The 17,285-nt window shown below is 27.8% G+C and overlaps 1 protein-coding gene across 2 annotated transcripts; it reads left to right on the top strand.

Moving 5' to 3' along the window:
* The first annotated feature begins 4,424 nt into the window (after positions 1-4,424).
* Positions 4,425-11,110, top strand: LOC137826632 (uncharacterized). 2 transcript variants are annotated; one of them, XM_068632686.1, is made up of 15 exons: positions 4,468-4,557; positions 4,776-4,979; positions 5,538-5,623; positions 5,721-5,902; positions 6,494-6,566; positions 6,695-6,769; positions 6,859-6,969; positions 7,171-7,213; positions 7,968-8,061; positions 8,303-8,405; positions 8,485-8,580; positions 8,701-8,733; positions 9,533-9,632; positions 10,515-10,599; positions 10,683-11,110. In XM_068632686.1, exons 3-15 carry the CDS (start codon positions 5,546-5,548, stop codon positions 10,810-10,812), a joined length of 1,203 nt encoding a protein of 400 aa, XP_068488787.1. In that variant the 5' UTR covers positions 4,468-4,557; positions 4,776-4,979; positions 5,538-5,545; the 3' UTR covers positions 10,813-11,110. The 2 variants fall into 2 exon arrangements, with proteins under 2 accessions (XP_068488785.1, XP_068488787.1); XM_068632684.1 differs by lacking the exon at positions 4,776-4,979 and having other exon boundaries at positions 4,425-4,557.
* Positions 11,111-17,285: the final 6,175 nt, after the last annotated feature.

Below are 17,285 nucleotides of genomic sequence, written 5' to 3'. Positions count from 1 at the left end.
GGGTGGGGGACAGAGGGAGGTGAGTCACGTGGGGAACACATCGAAGTTCACGTGCATGAGCATGTCATGTCGTGCCACGTGGTCCCATCATTGCCCCCGTGCGTCTCTCTTTGTGTCTTCCTAACCAGACACGCAATCTCCCAATAATCATTGGATACTCTTTCCTTTCTCTCCCTCTCACGCTCCTTCCTCGCGCGTCCCCCTCACCTCTCCTCCCCATTTTCATATTTAACTTATGCCAATGCCACTTTCACTCATACAAAATCCAATTCATTTTTAACATAAACTGCTACTTCTATTCATATACCACACACCAAAATCAAAACCAAATCCTTCATTAACCACTTCTCAATAATCATATAAAATACAATAATTCATTATACTGGAAATTATCATATACTACATTATCAAGAGTTTCAATAATACATGCATTAGACATTTTAATTTATATTTATATTTTTTAAATCTATTAGTGTTCTACTTGCTATGTAGCACAAACGCTAACATGAGTACACACGAGTATAATCTCTAAAATATAGGATACGAGGACAAATATTTATATATTATATAATTATATTATATAAATTGACAGTATGTTTTAGTTTTTTTTCTTAGAAAAAAATATTTTTCATGATTGGTTTAAAAAATTTGTTCTTTATTTTTATAATCATTCATGAATAATTTGAGTTTTTAGAAGATTAATGCATTTTTTTAAAATGGTGTTAGAACCATATTAGAATTATTAAAAATTCAACAAATATTTTTTAAATTAAACATTTTACCAATACATATCTAATAAATATTATACAAATGTCATTGTCCAAAATATATATTTAACATAAACATATCATTTAGACACATCATTTAAAAAGATGTGTTCGTAGCCTACTAATGTCAAAGTATGTTTTTCTATCTCAATTGATTTTTAGTAAATTATACCACTTTTACTATATGGAGTTACAAATGACATGTATATATATCACGTCAAATTTACACATGATATAAAAAATATTTGTATGTGAGTTTAAAATAAATTTGAGATAAAAGAACGTAAAAAGTTACCTTAACTGATGATATAAAATAAAAGTTATATAATTGTATTTTATTTTTATAAAGTTTTCGTGTTAGGCATCACTATGCAACTTGACATCTCAGCTAAGCTGACACCTCAAGTAACAACAATCATCTGCCATCACATGAAAAAAAAATATTATTAAAAAAATAAAAAATAAAAAATAAAAAATATGGGGGGACTAAACCAAAACCCATATGTTAACACAAACGATACATAGATAGATTATACCTATTCATAAAGAATTCTAAGAACAGACTAGCTGGGAGTTTATTATACCAATGAAAAGATTCTCTATGAATAAATCCTAAATTAGCCAACTTATCAGCACACGCATTCCCTTTACGAAAAATATGAGTTACCCTAAACCTGATTGTTCCACAAAAATTAAGACAAGTATTCCATCGATTCTGAAGCATCCACGAAACATTAGTCATAGCAGTAAACGCAGCACAATTTAAAATAAAAGTTATATAATTTAAAATATGCATTTTTACTTTTGGTCAATAACTAATAACTAATGTAAATTATGTTATCTTTTTTATATATGATTTGTTTTCGCGCCAATCTAAAATTTGTAATCAAAACAAATTATAGCAGTAGAATAGTATTAATAAATAATAAAACAAAATATTTGTATACAAATTATAAATGCAATATTTTATTTGAATTTGAACTATTTAATATTACAACAATCATAAAAAAAATCTAAAATATTTAAATAAAATAAATTTAATTATTTTTTATTTTCAATTTTCATTAAAATGAATTTAAATTTATTCAAATATATATATATATAATTTTCGTTCAAATTAGTAATATCTACAATAATTATAACTTTTATCCGAGTCCCATTTAAATGAATTTTATTGTCTATTACACTATAAAAAAACAAATCACATAATTTTTTAAAAAGTTTATAGATGAAGTAATTAGTGTATGGATAAAAAAAAACTTAAAAAAATTGAAAAGGTCAATTAAAAAATAAGAAGATTACATTGCGACCATCTTGATATTATTGGTCTATAACATGTTTTTCAAAATTGATCGCAAATATAACTCTGAAAAGTATATATGTCACAACCAATAATTAAAGTACTTTCATTTTTATATTTTTATTTGATGTTTAAGAATACAATCACAAACATTTTTCTCGTATGTGTCTAACTTATAGTTTATATTAATTAGAAAGATAAAAAAAATATAGATAGTTTGTTCTAAATATTTGTCTTAATCAATTTTTTTTTTATTTTTCGAAACATAATGTTAATTTTTTGTCAAAAAGTAATAATTTGTTATTAGAGCCTGATATCGAATTTATCATGTGATGCAAGTAAAAAGCTTTTGTGTATAACACAATTTTTGAGAGAAAATCTGGATGTGAATTAAGGAGTTAAACTTAACAAAAAAAAAAGTATTATGAGAAATTTAAGTATAAAGTTGAAAGTTTCATATAAGATAATAATGAGCAAAATAATAATATACACATTAAAAAAAACTTCTTAAACCAATTACCTTACAATTATTTTAGATTGGGTGTATCATTAGGAGAATAAAGGTGTAAAAACTCATGAAAAAATTGAATTTGTTGAATAGAGGAAAACAATCCACTACAAGCTCTTCGATAGTGAAGAAGTTTGTCTTCCAAGGTCTATGCCTTTATCTCTTTTGAAGTTGAAAATCAGTCAACAATTCTTTATGATCAACAGTCAAAGAAGTTACAACAGAAAACAGACAACAATCATGACTAACATCACAATTAACAAAAGTTTAATTGTCATGAGTATGAGAAAGAAGGACACTATCACCATCCAGTTCTATATACTTAAAAACACACACTTATATATATATATATTTAATTAATTTTAGTTTATTTTTTACCTTTTTAATTTTAAATTATTTTTTGTTTTTATTTTAAATAGAATTAAAATTAAAATATAATAAAAAAATAATTATTATAAGTTAGGTGCTCTATGCTTTCACTTGTTCTATAACCATTCTAAGTGCTATTTTTTTTTTCAAACATAATTTTCACTTCAATTTTATGTTTTATGTAAGCAACCATTAATACAAATAGAAAAGTTTTGTTGACATCATAAATAATAAAAAAATATACATTTGATATTATATATAATAATATAATATTATTTTAAAATTAAAAAATAAAATATTAATTTATTATAGTGTAAAGTGTGTGTTTTTACCGGTGTTAATATATGAGCATCCTAATATAAAACAAATATACTTCAGATATAAAACAAATGTTATATTTTTTCTTAATCTTGTTTCTTCAATGTAATTTTTTTTTTTCTTTTCTAAAGATGATATATATATATATATATATATATATATATATATATCTTTTTTGCTTTTAAAGAGATAAAATACGGTGTTTTTTAAGAAAAAAAAATCATATTTCATTTGTTATATTACTTAACTTTTAAATGGAAAACAAATTATTTGTTTTATACAGTAATTTATAATAAAAAAATACAATATACTTTTTTCTTCATTTTTTAAATTTCTTTTATTATTTTTCTAATATCAGCTCAACTCAAATGTTAATTTGTTTTCTAACTACATTAAAATATAATAATTTTAAATTAATATTAATATCAGTATTCATTAAATTTATGTTATTATTAATATAATTCCATATTATTACCTATTTAAATTTGGAGCAAATTTCATCCACATTAACATTTTATATTGTAATGCAATAATTTTTAGATGTATTCTTAAGTACTACAAAATATGCTAAAATATAATAAATTTCCAAATTGGTATACATTAAATTTACCATAATGTTAATCTAATATAATTTATTTTATTTTTCTTATTAAAGTTTTGAACATATTCAACAACATTAACATTCTATATTTATACCACGAGATATAAATATATTTTTAATTTTAGTTATTTAGTTTTGAAATGTTTCTCTTTACAATGTGTTAATATTTTAGTTTAAAAATACATTGATAGAGTGATATACATTTAAATATATTTTTAGCATTTTAGGATTCTATTTACAACAATTTTCTTAAATATTTAAAAATAATTATACAATTGATTTTTGTTTAATATATTAAGTTCTTATAATAAGGAAAATAATACATGTGGATTTTTTGTGCAAAGTTGTTGGAAAATACATAGTTTCTGTTTTTTCAATTATTGATTATAAACGTTTCATATTTTTTAATTTGTTATGTTTAATTAATTAAATTTAATCTAAGCAATATTTACAAAATGTTACTGTTTTTAATTTTATATTTAGTAATTTGTTTTTCATTGAATTAAATATTTTAAAATGACCTCAAGAGATTTTTTTTAATTAGACTTTTCTTTTTTATTTCATGATAAAAGATACCAATTTGATTTGTTATTTTAATCCCTGTGAGCTAAAACCCTACACCCTCACCACCGCATCTCAAGGACACAACTGAAGAACAAAGCCGCAACCTCACCTCATCACGGTGTTCTATTCGGTAATGAATCTCACTATTTAGTTGCTATGTATGTTGATTTTGGATTTATAGCACACTTTCAATTGATTTCACTGAATTTCACTCTCAATTTCTTAACAAACCCTAAACACACTTCATATAGTTTTCTGTTCGTTTGCTTGCAAATTTGCAACACCAACTCCAGTTTGTAAGCGTGACTTAGTGTTTCCTTCATCTACTGGTTCCTCCCATCCCTGCAGCCCACAAAAACCCTAAAAATAAAATTGGACATATGAGAAATCCTAGAAGTAAATTTGGAAAACGTGGGAGTGAGAGAAGAGCGTGACTGCCATGTACCAGGCCGTCACCGTGCTGCCGCGCCACCACAACACCATCAGCAGCGCCGCGCGAGAACCACCCCTGTGAGGAGGTCGTGAGAGCAGGCGCTGCTGTGAGTAATGCCGGTGAGTTACTCCGCAGCGCGAGTACCAACTTGGGGGTATTTCCCCCCATTATCTTAGATGTAGAAATAGAACTAGGAAAACATGAATTGAATATTTGTTTTAGATTGGATTGACCACTACTAATTTCACAGACTTGAACATTTTTATAAGTGATTTTATGCATTTTTCTATGGGTAATAATTTTTATAAACTTCAAAGTTATTTTTTGCTGATATTGCAGTGGGCTAAGCAATTTCTTTCAGGGTGATGGTTGGGGAATGTAATGTTTATTAGAAAGTGGAACATTCACTTGATTAATTGTATTTCTATAAAATCTATTTTCAGCTTGTAATTAGGATATAACATTTTGATTACCATATTTGAATTTATGTCTTGATTCTTGTCTATATTATGTAATGACTGTATAGTACTGGTTTACTGCTAATTCAGGTGCTTGATCAGGGCTTCACATGGCCAACTACCTGTTTATTCTTCATTGGCACCTGTGACTGTAGTTAATTAATTAATACTTTTTAGGTAGATATATAATGTGCTATTTTTGTTTAAAAATAAATTTAGGTGTGAAAATGGCCGCCAAAAAATCTAGAAAAAGAGGAAAAAGTGAGAGTGATTCAGATGATTACAATACTAAGGAGTATGAAGAGGTATGAATTGCTGCAAAGTTTTAAATTTATTAGTTTGTTATATAACCTTAATGAGTTTCTTATGAATTTTTATTTAAGAGTTGTTTTCCTAGTGTAGGTGGAGAATGATTATGATGACGATGGTGAGGAGGATGATTTTGATGATGATGGTGAAGACGAGGAAGATGAACTTAAGGTAACAGATGATGAGGATGATGGGACAGGAGAGCATAGTGAATGGAAGAATGATGAGATGGAACAGCTTGAGAAAGAATATAGAGATCTTCATCATCAGGAGCTGTGAGATTCCATTTAACATTTGATATACATTTAGTTTAAAATAGATGGTACTTAATCTTTATTCCTATATTGAACATTTTGGAATTGTCACTAACAAGTTTCAATGAAGTCTTCGTTTTGGGTATACTGTACTTGTTTTGCTAGTGCTAGTTGTTAAATGAGGATAAATTTTATTGTGTAAAAGAAGATTTGGAGTCATATTTCTAACCGTTATTGATGTCAATGTGCTTAGCAAAATACTTGATTTATTTATATCTTATTGATTCCCCTATAATTTCTTTACAGTATTTGTTTGAATAGATTTGAACAGCTGATTTATGCCGTATTGTTTCATTAATTGACAAATTTGAATTACTGTAATTTAGTCATCTACCGGGCAAAGTTTTTTTGTATAGCTATAGCCAAAGTTTCCTTGTATAATGTTAAAGTTTCTTATTAAATGGACTGTATTGATGTTGAGAGAAATGCAGTCAATTTAATTAGTTCCTTCTATGAATTACTTGAGTTATAGTGAACCTGTTTTATTATTTTCCTTCATCTTTAAGATTGTGTGGATTCTGAAATATCTCAAGTTTAACTTGCTACCTTTAGAGATACTTTGAAGAACTTGAAGCATCATAAGGATGAAGACCTTCTTAAGGGTCAAGCTGTGAAAAGCCAAAAGGTATAGTTTTTTGTTTCAGTATAGTGCAAGCAATTGTCTTCGGTTATGTTTTCTCCATAGATTTAATATTTGTGTCTTCTTTTGTAATAATATGTAGTAAGATAACCATAAATTTGTTTCACCTGAAGGCCCTCTGGTACAAAATTCTTGAGCTCAGGTTCTTACTTCAGAAGCCATTCTCAAGTTCAAATAGGTTACCACAGGTATTTTCCTACTACTGTTTTAATGTGCCTTGCTATTTTATCTTACCTGAATGTTGTGGCTAAACTTGGTAGAATTAAATTATGTGCAGGAACCAATCAAGTCTTCATTCTGTGAAGCAGATGAGGCAGTTAAAGTAGCATATTCAGATTTGATGACTTCGTCCAAGGAGACTTTAGATTCTATATTGGAACTGCAACAGGTGGGTTTTTTGGCTGAAATTTTAAATAAAAAGAATGAGATATTTTTCTCATACCTGTATCATATACGTTTTAGGGGACAAGACTTGTTTATGTTGGATGTTTCCTTTCTATATTTCACCAACTTTCATGAAGTTATATATTTATATAAAATAATTAATATTACCACTGATTTCATAGTCACTGTTTTTTTTTTGCTCCAGGCTCTCTCTGCTAGGAATCCTTCAATTACCCAAGCCACAGTTGGTAACTTGTTTCTCTATTGTTCTTGTTTCCCTTTCTAGTTTTTTTTATATGATTTAGCTGTCTTCTTATCTTTGTGTTTGATTGATACCTTGTTTACTTTAATGCTTGTTGACATATGGAGTTGCTTTACGCATTATAACATTCCTTTTAAGAAATGGTAAATTTATTGTTGCATTTGTTTTAGGAAAATGGATTTTATTCAAGAATTTTTGTTTTCTCCTTTTTTGATGTCCCTATTATATGGACCATGCTTTACTTTCATTTTAGTAATATGTGGGACGTACTCAAAGCATATAGCTTTAGACTTTCGTGAAATGTTTGTGACTAGGTTCATATTATCTTTCACCAATCTTATTAATGAAATTGAACACATTTGTGAATAAAAAAAAAATAGTCATGAAGCTGAAAATGGTTGGAAGAATTGAATGAAGGAAAAAGTTAGAAGTCAGACTGATTATCATCTGAAGTTGATAAGTTTTTGGTGGGAAAGAAGTATATGTGTGGAAGAGTTATCTATGTACTTCTTTACAGATATAGGTAGGAAAGTGTTCCATTTCTTGTATTGCTAAAGTTTTGTTTTACTATGATGCTCATTCGTGTACCTCTTGTATAAGTTTACAGGTTCACTGGAAAAGTCTCGATTTATGTTCTTAATTAATGTTAATATCCTAATATTACTTCAATATTTGTTGCATGTTTGCTTGAACCTTGAATATTTTTTCTGAGTAACGAATTTTTCACTCTCCACTTGAAGGTTCAGAAGGGTTATCAAAAGATTTAGATGTTTCTAAGCATTTGAATGACAATCTCGATCAGGAATGGTCACAAATTTCACAGATGCACAAGAGGTATTTTTATGGTGTTCTAAATGCAGTAGTATTCTGTTACGCATTCATTTTCTCTATCAAGGTGTTGCAGCATTGAGGCTTCTATTTGTTTTGTGAACCTTTTCTTTTTATCAACTATGCTCGAAACAAAACTTCTCAAGTTATACTTGATTTTGCACTTCATATACATTTCTATCTTAAATATGTTGTGCTGTGTTTGATTCTTTATGCATTTAATGCTATTTATGTTTGTGTCTTGCAGTATAGCATCTTTCAGAGACAAGTCAATCAACAAATGGCAGCGAATGACACAAGTGACAACTGGTGCTGCTGCCATTAAGGGAAAATTGCATGCTTTTAATCAGGTCAGGTTCTTTAACTGGTGTTGGGATTTTTCTTTTTTGTGATGGATGGGTGTTTACTCCTAATTTTACCCCATCATAGGATATTAGCAATCAAGTCTCTGCTTATATGAGAGATCCCAGTAGAGTGATCAAGCAGATGCAGCTGAGAAGATCAGATGTGAATATATTTGGATATGTAAGTCATTCTCTTAATCTTTAGTTGGTTTAAGTTGTGTTTTTCCATATTAGGTTAGGCATAAGGAGTTTGTTAAATTAAAAAGCTGATTAATATATCTGTCATTGACTGCTACTCCAGGTTCCAGAGGTTGACGATAAACCTAAAGAAGTGGTAAGCCTTGTAAAGTCCTAATTTCCTTGTTATGTTTTCTTAGTAATTTATGATTTATGTGCAGGATGTTCAAAATTTAATATCTTTTGGAGGTTATAGTATGCTGCTTAGCTGTGGGTCTAGAAACGTCCCTTTTTTTTAACATTTTTTTTTTTGTTTTATGATCAATAGGTCCAGTGATAAAAAAAAATTAATTGCTAGAAATTACACTACTAATAGAGACATGTTATACATACCAAAGTGAGAATTAGGTTTTCCAACTGCTTTAGAGTTAGCTCACTTTGTAAATTTCACTCAATTGGAATTTGTTGAGATCAGGTGAGAGCCCATGCAGGATTATAGGATGGTAGTGTGAATTAGGTTTTTCAACTGCTTTAGAGTTACCTCACTTTGTAAATTTCACTCAATTGGAATTGGTCGAGATCAGGTGAGAGCCCATGCAGGATTATGGGATGGTAGTGTGTGATTGACAACCTTCAAGGAAATGCAGAAATGTATAGATGACCTCTGAGTGAGGACTTACTCCATAAAAATGAGGGAAAGAATAGAATTTTAAAATAAAAAGAGAAGAGGAAAGTCCCTTTTGATTTTATTTTTTCATTTCTGAATATCCACCAATACATCATATGAATGCAAAACATGTAACTGAATAACCGAATTTGCTAGCTGTTTGGTTCTCTATTATCCTCATATCTATCTCATCTGTTAGATGTATGTGCTGTGCTTGTGTGTGCATGAGTTTTGTAGGATCTTACAAGATGTACAATCTTAACTTTCCTTCCTGGTCATTGCTCTGCAGGAGACACCTACTGCTGGTGATCCTGAACTTCTGGATGACTCTGAATTTTACCAGCAATTATTGAAAGAGTTTTTTGAGACAGTTGATCCTTCATCATCTGGTAGAGAATTTTATTTTGTCTAATTTTTTATAACAATATTTCTATGTCAAATACAATTTTTGGATATTTATGGCTTTTAATTTTTGTGCTTACAATCATACTGTCACAATGATACACAAGATGTTCTTGCATTTTTGAATTACATTTTTAATTGCATACAAGCTTTTGAAAGGCACCCACCAACCACCTTTAACATGCATAAATGACTAAATTTGGGTTTAGCTTAGCATTACTGACCAATATGACGGTTTTGAATTTTAACTCTGTTAGGTCTAGATTTTGCATTAGTACCAAAGGAGTAGCTAGTATTAACATTTTTCTTCAACAAATAAAATGTGAAGTATTCACAATGCTTGCCGCTTATGAAAATTATGCCATCTTTGCCAAACTTAGGAGTACAGGATTTTGAAAAGCACACACCACCTCTAACATGCACAGATGACTACATTTGAGTTTTGCTTAGCAGGACTGACCAGCATGACTTTTCTGAATTTTAACTTTCTATTAGGTCTAGATTTTGCAGTAGTACCAAAGGAGTAGCTACTATTAACATTTCCCTTCAACAAATAAAATGTGAAGGATTCACAAATGCTTGCCGCTTCTGAAAATTATGCCATCTTTGTCAAGCTTACGATGATAATGAGAAAAATGCCAACTTTTATTTTTGAATAATCAGATAATTGAAAACAAGGGTTTTAGAATTTTCTGGTTGTTCACCTTTGTACAATTCCCTCAACAGTGACTTCAAAATTTCAGAGGCTGGAATTTAAACATGTTGCATTTTCTCACCGTCGTTCAATTATCTGCTCCTAAAATAAGACTTAACTGTGCTTTCTTTAAGTGTGTAATTTCATTTCATTTTCTATTGTTTTATTTGTGCAGAAAAAGCATTTTATGCTTTGAAGAGAATGCATCCCAAGAAAAGAAAAGTTGTTGATCGTCGTGCCTCAAAAAGTCGCAAGATAAGGTATTGAAAGATGTCATTTAACCGTAATATATATATCTTGCAGTCGTTTATGAACTGAACAATTTTTGAATGATTTGGTGAAGGTATAATGTTCATGAAAAGATAGTAAATTTTATGGCCCCACTACCTGCCAATATTCCTCCTATGGCTCCGAAGTTATTCGAAAATCTGTTTGGAACGAGGACACAAAGATCATCTGCCGCAGCCTCATAAATCATTATCATGGTTGTCAGACAGAAATATTGGCATCCCAGTTTTGCCCTTAACATGTTGTACACTAATTTGTCTCCTATATTATGTTTATTATTCGATGAATTTCATTATTTTTTTTCCTTCATGAGACAATGTAAATCTCTTCAGATGCCTTGTTTCTGGGTATTCCTATCAATTTCTTGGACTGCTTTCCATTCATTTTGGATTGAGCCTTTTGGAATGTAAAATTAGAATTGGAAAAAGTTAAAGTCTAACTCTTGTATTTGCCTGTTATTATTGAGAAATGACTATTCTTATACTGGCTTTCTTGTTTGGAGTGTGAAGAAAACCAATTCCATGGTGATCTAACTTCTGGGTCAATTTGATCTTACTTTAAGTTACACTTTTAAGTGTGCAATTAAGAATACGATTATATAATCCAAAATATATTTTTGGATTAAAAATTACACAATTTGAATATGTATTTTATATTGTATAATTCAAAAATATATTATAGGTTGTATAATATAAAAATGTATTACATAATCAATTTAGATTTTTTCAATTCTTTATTAAGTATAAGAAGAAATTATAGACACAAGATTTTTTTTTTGTAGGTGACAAGAAAAGGAAACTTCGTAAATTAGCCTTATGGCTAGAGACTGTTTCTTCTTGCACTTCTATATCTTCTTCTATCACCTCCATACACAATATGAAAATATATTTTTATCTTTTTTGTCACTTTCATAAACTAGTTTATGGATTATGTAATCCGGAACAAATTTGAAAAAAGGTTTCTGCATTACATAATTCGGAGTCTAAATAAGACTTCCAGATTATGTAATCCGAAAAGTAATAATGTGTCTGAAAAAAGGTTTATGGATTACATAATCCGGAAGCTAATATAAATTTGAAAAATGATTTTCGAATTATGTAATCTGAAATATTATAGCGGGGTATTTTTGGAAATTCAAAAATATATGGAGGTGAGAGAAGAAGGTATAGAGGTGCAGGAAGAAACAGTCCTGACTAGATAAGTTTTAGAGCCCGTTTAGATATTTTAGTTATAGTTAAAAAAAAACAAAAATTATTGAATGTCGGTACTATTAGTTCAAAGGCTATTTTTTGTTTCCATAAAATTTATGAATAAATATATATACATGTTAAAATAATTTTATTAAAACCTGACACAATCTTTATAAGGCAAATTCTTCCTACATCCAACCTTTTTAACCTGTACCCTACACACTTTAAGAAGGCAAATTCTTTCTACATCCAACATTTTTAACCTGAACCCTACACACTTTTAAAGTTCTAAAATTATCTTCTATTCCAAAAATAAAAATTCAGAATTAAAAAAAAATACATTCTACAAAAATAAATACGGAATAGATTATAGTGTTGCGGAAATGAAAATTCGAAGTAGAATTTAAAAATTAAAATCTGATTGTGAAAAAACAATTTAAGAATGAAAAATTATATTATGAAAAAAAATCTGAAAACGTATTTTTATCCACTAGAATGTATTTTTATCTACACCTTTTTTTTTTTTTCACTTCACATAAAAATTGGGGTACATGTTCAAATTTGATAAGTTGAAGAAAGTAATTGTCTCTTTTTAACCTTACCTTGGGGCTTGTGAATGAGAGTTGGATGACCGTGACAATCCACTTAAAAGGTTATTAAAAGTTTAACCATTGAGATATAAGACAAATTTTTCCCCACCTCAATACTTTCTTCTATACTCCTATATATATTTTTAATTTAAACATTATCTTAGTACGGTGAAAATACATAACATCTTTTTCTTTTTTTCATTATTTTCAAGTGATAGTGGTAGTTGGTGATAGAACGTTAATGGTTAAGATAAGTTTCATGATATTTTTACTAAAGGTATTATCTTTTTATTTGTTTATTCTTTTTCATTTTTTTTGAAAACAACAATACCCAGAAAAATATATAAAAATGGAGTACAAAACTCAAATAAATTTATCTTTACGTTAAATACAACGAATTTTTTATCAATTTTCTCAAATACAATGTTGAAACCAAACTAAATTAAAAAAAACACATAATTGTCGTTATTTATTTAATATGATGACGATTCTAATATGTCATCCAACATTTCTTATGAGATAATTATACACAACGCTTACAATATTTTTTACTAAATGACGACTATCTGAAAAATAACTGCAGTCTTTGTTATTAGTATTAATAACAGTTCAAATTGTTGTAATGCTAATTAATTAATCTCTATTCTTTAGGCTTAGTTTCACCACTTGTCATATTTTAAAGGTTTTTTTTCCTAAGGATTGACCACAAATATAAATATAATTAGGCGAAATGACCAACCTTTCGGCATCTCTGTTGGCCATATCTCCTGTTGAAACCTCAGATATTTATTTTTTAATTAATTCAAAACTCAATTTTTTTTTTTTTTGTAGTTTTAGGGAATCTTAAATTTTGCTGTGATTTATAAATAGTGAATGAAACGCAAAATCTATTTACGAAACATTTGAAGCTATTAAATTGAACTCAACGTCTAATTAAATTACTTAAAATAATAGTAAAAACGATGTCATTGAATAATAAAGTATATGGACAATAATAAAAACGGATTTAATAAATTGGATTTTGAACTGATTGAGTGCAGTTATAAATGCAGAAAAAAACCTACGTTTTATACTTCATGAGATTATAAACCACCTCACATAATAAATTTATTTATTATTTCTTATAATAATCACCTTAAAAACATTCTAACAATTATTTAAATAACAACATACAATTTTGGTCCATAACCACATATATTTAAAAAATCTTTTTGCCACAAAATGTACTTTTCTTCAGTTTTTTTTTTAAATATTATTTTATAATTTTTTTAAAAATTTCTCCATCTTCTCACATAAGTCCATATTTAAAAAAAAAGATTTATTCTTTTATTTTTAATATAATTTGGAGCAAATTACTAGTGGATTTTCATTATATCATAACTCTTTTTTTTTTTTTCAAATTACACCTTCTGATCATCACTAGATTTGTTTTGTGTATTCTAAGACTGAAACTAATCAAAATCTATCACGTCATGCACGTAAAAGTGAATAAATAATGTTTAGACGCAACCATTGTTGATTGGTCGAATTAAACTTCCATGAACTTTTCAAATGGAAGTATACCAAGAGCAATTAATATAAAAGAAGCAGTATCTTGGGGTCCAAGATATTGGTTCTTCTTACTATATGGTCAATTTGGGGTCAATGGGAAAGTGAGAAAAATTAGGCCAAATGAATGTCACAATCAAGAAACTTTTGAATGGTTGGAGAGAAAAATTAGGCCAAAGGAAGAACATGACAAATAAACATTCAGACTAGTTACAAGAGGCAGGTAAAAGTCTTTGTATATTATTTTTGAGATCCAATATAGATTTATGTAACACAATCCAACAATTAACAATCAATATAACTTTTAAAGTTGGAGATACCACGACGTGTTTAAATTTTATTTTATAAATCGATTTTACGAGATAAGTTAGGTTTAAAGTTCATTCTTAATATGATATAAGAGTCATTTTCGAGTTTATCCTGACAAGTATTTGTTGGATTTATCAGACCACCTGTTATCGAGCCGTTATCAGACCGTCTATAATATGCTATCCCAAACGGGTTGTCTCTTTCAACGTTGCAGATCCACACAGACTAAAAATTAAAACATTTCGTAGTATATAAGTGAGTGCAAACCTTATTTTATAAGTGGTTTTATGAAGTTGAATTAAACTTAAAATCTACTTCTTAATATTTAATCATGTTACATTTAATTTTAAAATAAAACTACAATTTCAATTTATTTATATGTTTTATCCTTTAATAGCATCTTTGGATTCACACAGAAAAACTGTGTTCTCCCTTTCCCTTTATGATATTCTTGGTTAGAATATTAGTATAATATTTGTTGTTCTATTTTTTAATTATATTTTCAAATTATTAATAATTATTTTCTTTTAAAAAATTGATTCGTAATTTTTAATCACGACTTTTTGCCAGATGTGATTTCTAATTATAGATTTCTAAAAATGTTGATTTCTAATTGTCATTGAAAAATTATTCTCTTATGTTCTAAGCATGAAAAGATCCACTTTTTAAAAATGCCACGTCACTCTCCTGTTATGAGCCGCCGCATATATATAAATAAATAAATAAATCATTAATGGGAACATGAATGTCTAACACGCAATGTTTGTAATTGGGCAATTAAAATAAAAGTATGATTTTATTAAAAGTGTTACTAACTTCTTATTTTGTTCTTTACCTTTCTTGTTTATTAATTTCCATAATATTTATTAAGTATAAAAATCGTATTGCAGAAAAGAGTATAAATAATTCAACAATATGAATATTGGGTAGCCAAATTTCAATAGAAAAAACTCAAATATCAATAATTTATGTTATAAATATTTATTTTGGGATTAAAATAAATTTATTGATTAATGTGAATTTAGGATGAGACATATTTTAATAAAAGAATAAAACTTATCGAAACCGTCTTGAACTTTAACACGTCACGATAAAAAGAAAAAATATTTATAAAAAATTGTGACATATGAAAAGTAAAAGCTAATGTATGGTCAACTTAGAGGTTAGTAAGAGTGAGACTATAAATATATTTAAACTGAGAGACACTTTAAATTCAAATAAAATATGTCTTTTAATTAACAATTAGATGGTTATCAATGACAGCCTATCCTCCAATACCAAACTATAATATTTAAGAATTCCACCATAAAAATTCACAAACAATATTTAGGTGCTGTAACATGCTATGAACAAAAAAAAAAAGATTATTCGTATAGATTCAGTGAATTAAGCTATGATTCTACTACAGTGTCACCATCCAGCTCTACCTTAGAATTATTTTCAATAATCTTTTGCATTATTTTAAGATCTTGAATTGAAGGGTTCATGAGTTTAAAACATCTCCACAAACACACACTAATTAAGTAAATTTACGAAATCTTATAAGTTTGAGTATGGTTTTATTAGTTTATATATCACTACAAGAAAATCATGAAATAGAAACCAATTTGTAGAAACCAAAATAATTAGTTGCAATAGTAACTAAATTATAGACCATTTTATAAATTAAAAAAAATTGGTTTCTAAATTAGTTTATATTATTTTCTATTATTGTTAAATAGTTTCTAAATTGGTATCTAATTAGCCACCAAGGTTTTTGCTACCAAATTTAGAAACTAAATAATTGGTAGTTAAAATCTTAGTGGCTAATTAGACACTAATTTAGAAACTATTTAACAATAATAGAAAGTAATAGAAACTAATTTAGAAACTATTTAACAATAATAGAAAATAATAGAAACTAATTTAGAAACTATTTTTTTTAGTTTCTAAAATGGTCTCTACTTTAGTTCCTATTGTAACTAATAATTTTGGTCTCTAAAAATGAGTTTCTATTTCATAATTTTCTTGTAGTGTATATCTTAATCTGGTATGATTTTTACAATTTTTTTTTTCAAAATGTTGTTTATTTAATTTTTTACTATTAGATTTTCAAAGAAACTCTATTTTTAATATTAAATGAGTTGTCTGTTACTCTCCTCTTATTATTTTTTATTAATAAATAGGAGTATCAATTATTAATTCATATACAAAATTTATTCAATTAAGTTATAATCTATGTAGCACAAGTACTACTGACATAGACACTGATATGACACAGACAAAAATATATGTATAATAAAGATACGGTGAATACGGATTTATATATTATGTAAATATAAATTATATAAATTGATAATAAAGATTTATGTGTATAAATATGTTTCTATTTTTTTCTGGAGTAAATAAATATTTCTCATGACTGATTCAAAAAGATTTGTTCCTTATTTTTACCATCATAATGAAATTTTATACAATTAAATTTGAGTTTTAGAAAAATTAATATATTTTTTTTTAAAATTGTATTAAAATTATGCTAAAATTATTAGAAATTTAATAAATATTTTTTAAATGGAATACGTTCCACTACAAACTTACGGTGTCGATATCAAATATATGTGTTTGATACGTTATTTAACATAAGTATGCGAGCCTATAGTTTCATAGCTAAAGAACACCAAGATCATTCCTAAACGCACTCTCCCAACACATGATACAAAACAACACGAATAACTTTTATATACATCAAATCAAATATAACAAATATTCATAGGATCAGGATTCTTGTGGAGTGAAAAACCAATATTACTTCTTATACCAGCAAAACTACATACACAAATGCTATGACTGAGGACAAAATTCTAGAAACCCAAAACAGAAATCCAACCAGGAAAAATAACTGGAGGGCTCCCAAAATGGTCCCCTCAGCTATATTCTCAGGCCTTGCCACTGTCTGTAAAATCATTATCATAAAGAGTTTTGAAATTTTGAATAACATTTTCTGATATTTAATGCAGGCATTACGGTGTAAAGTGGGACAAA

This window comes from Phaseolus vulgaris, chromosome 8, assembly GCF_000499845.2.
Source record: "Phaseolus vulgaris cultivar G19833 chromosome 8, P. vulgaris v2.0, whole genome shotgun sequence".
NCBI lineage: Eukaryota > Viridiplantae > Streptophyta > Magnoliopsida > Fabales > Fabaceae > Phaseolus > Phaseolus vulgaris.
This window is presented reverse-complemented; position numbering and strand designations above follow the sequence as displayed.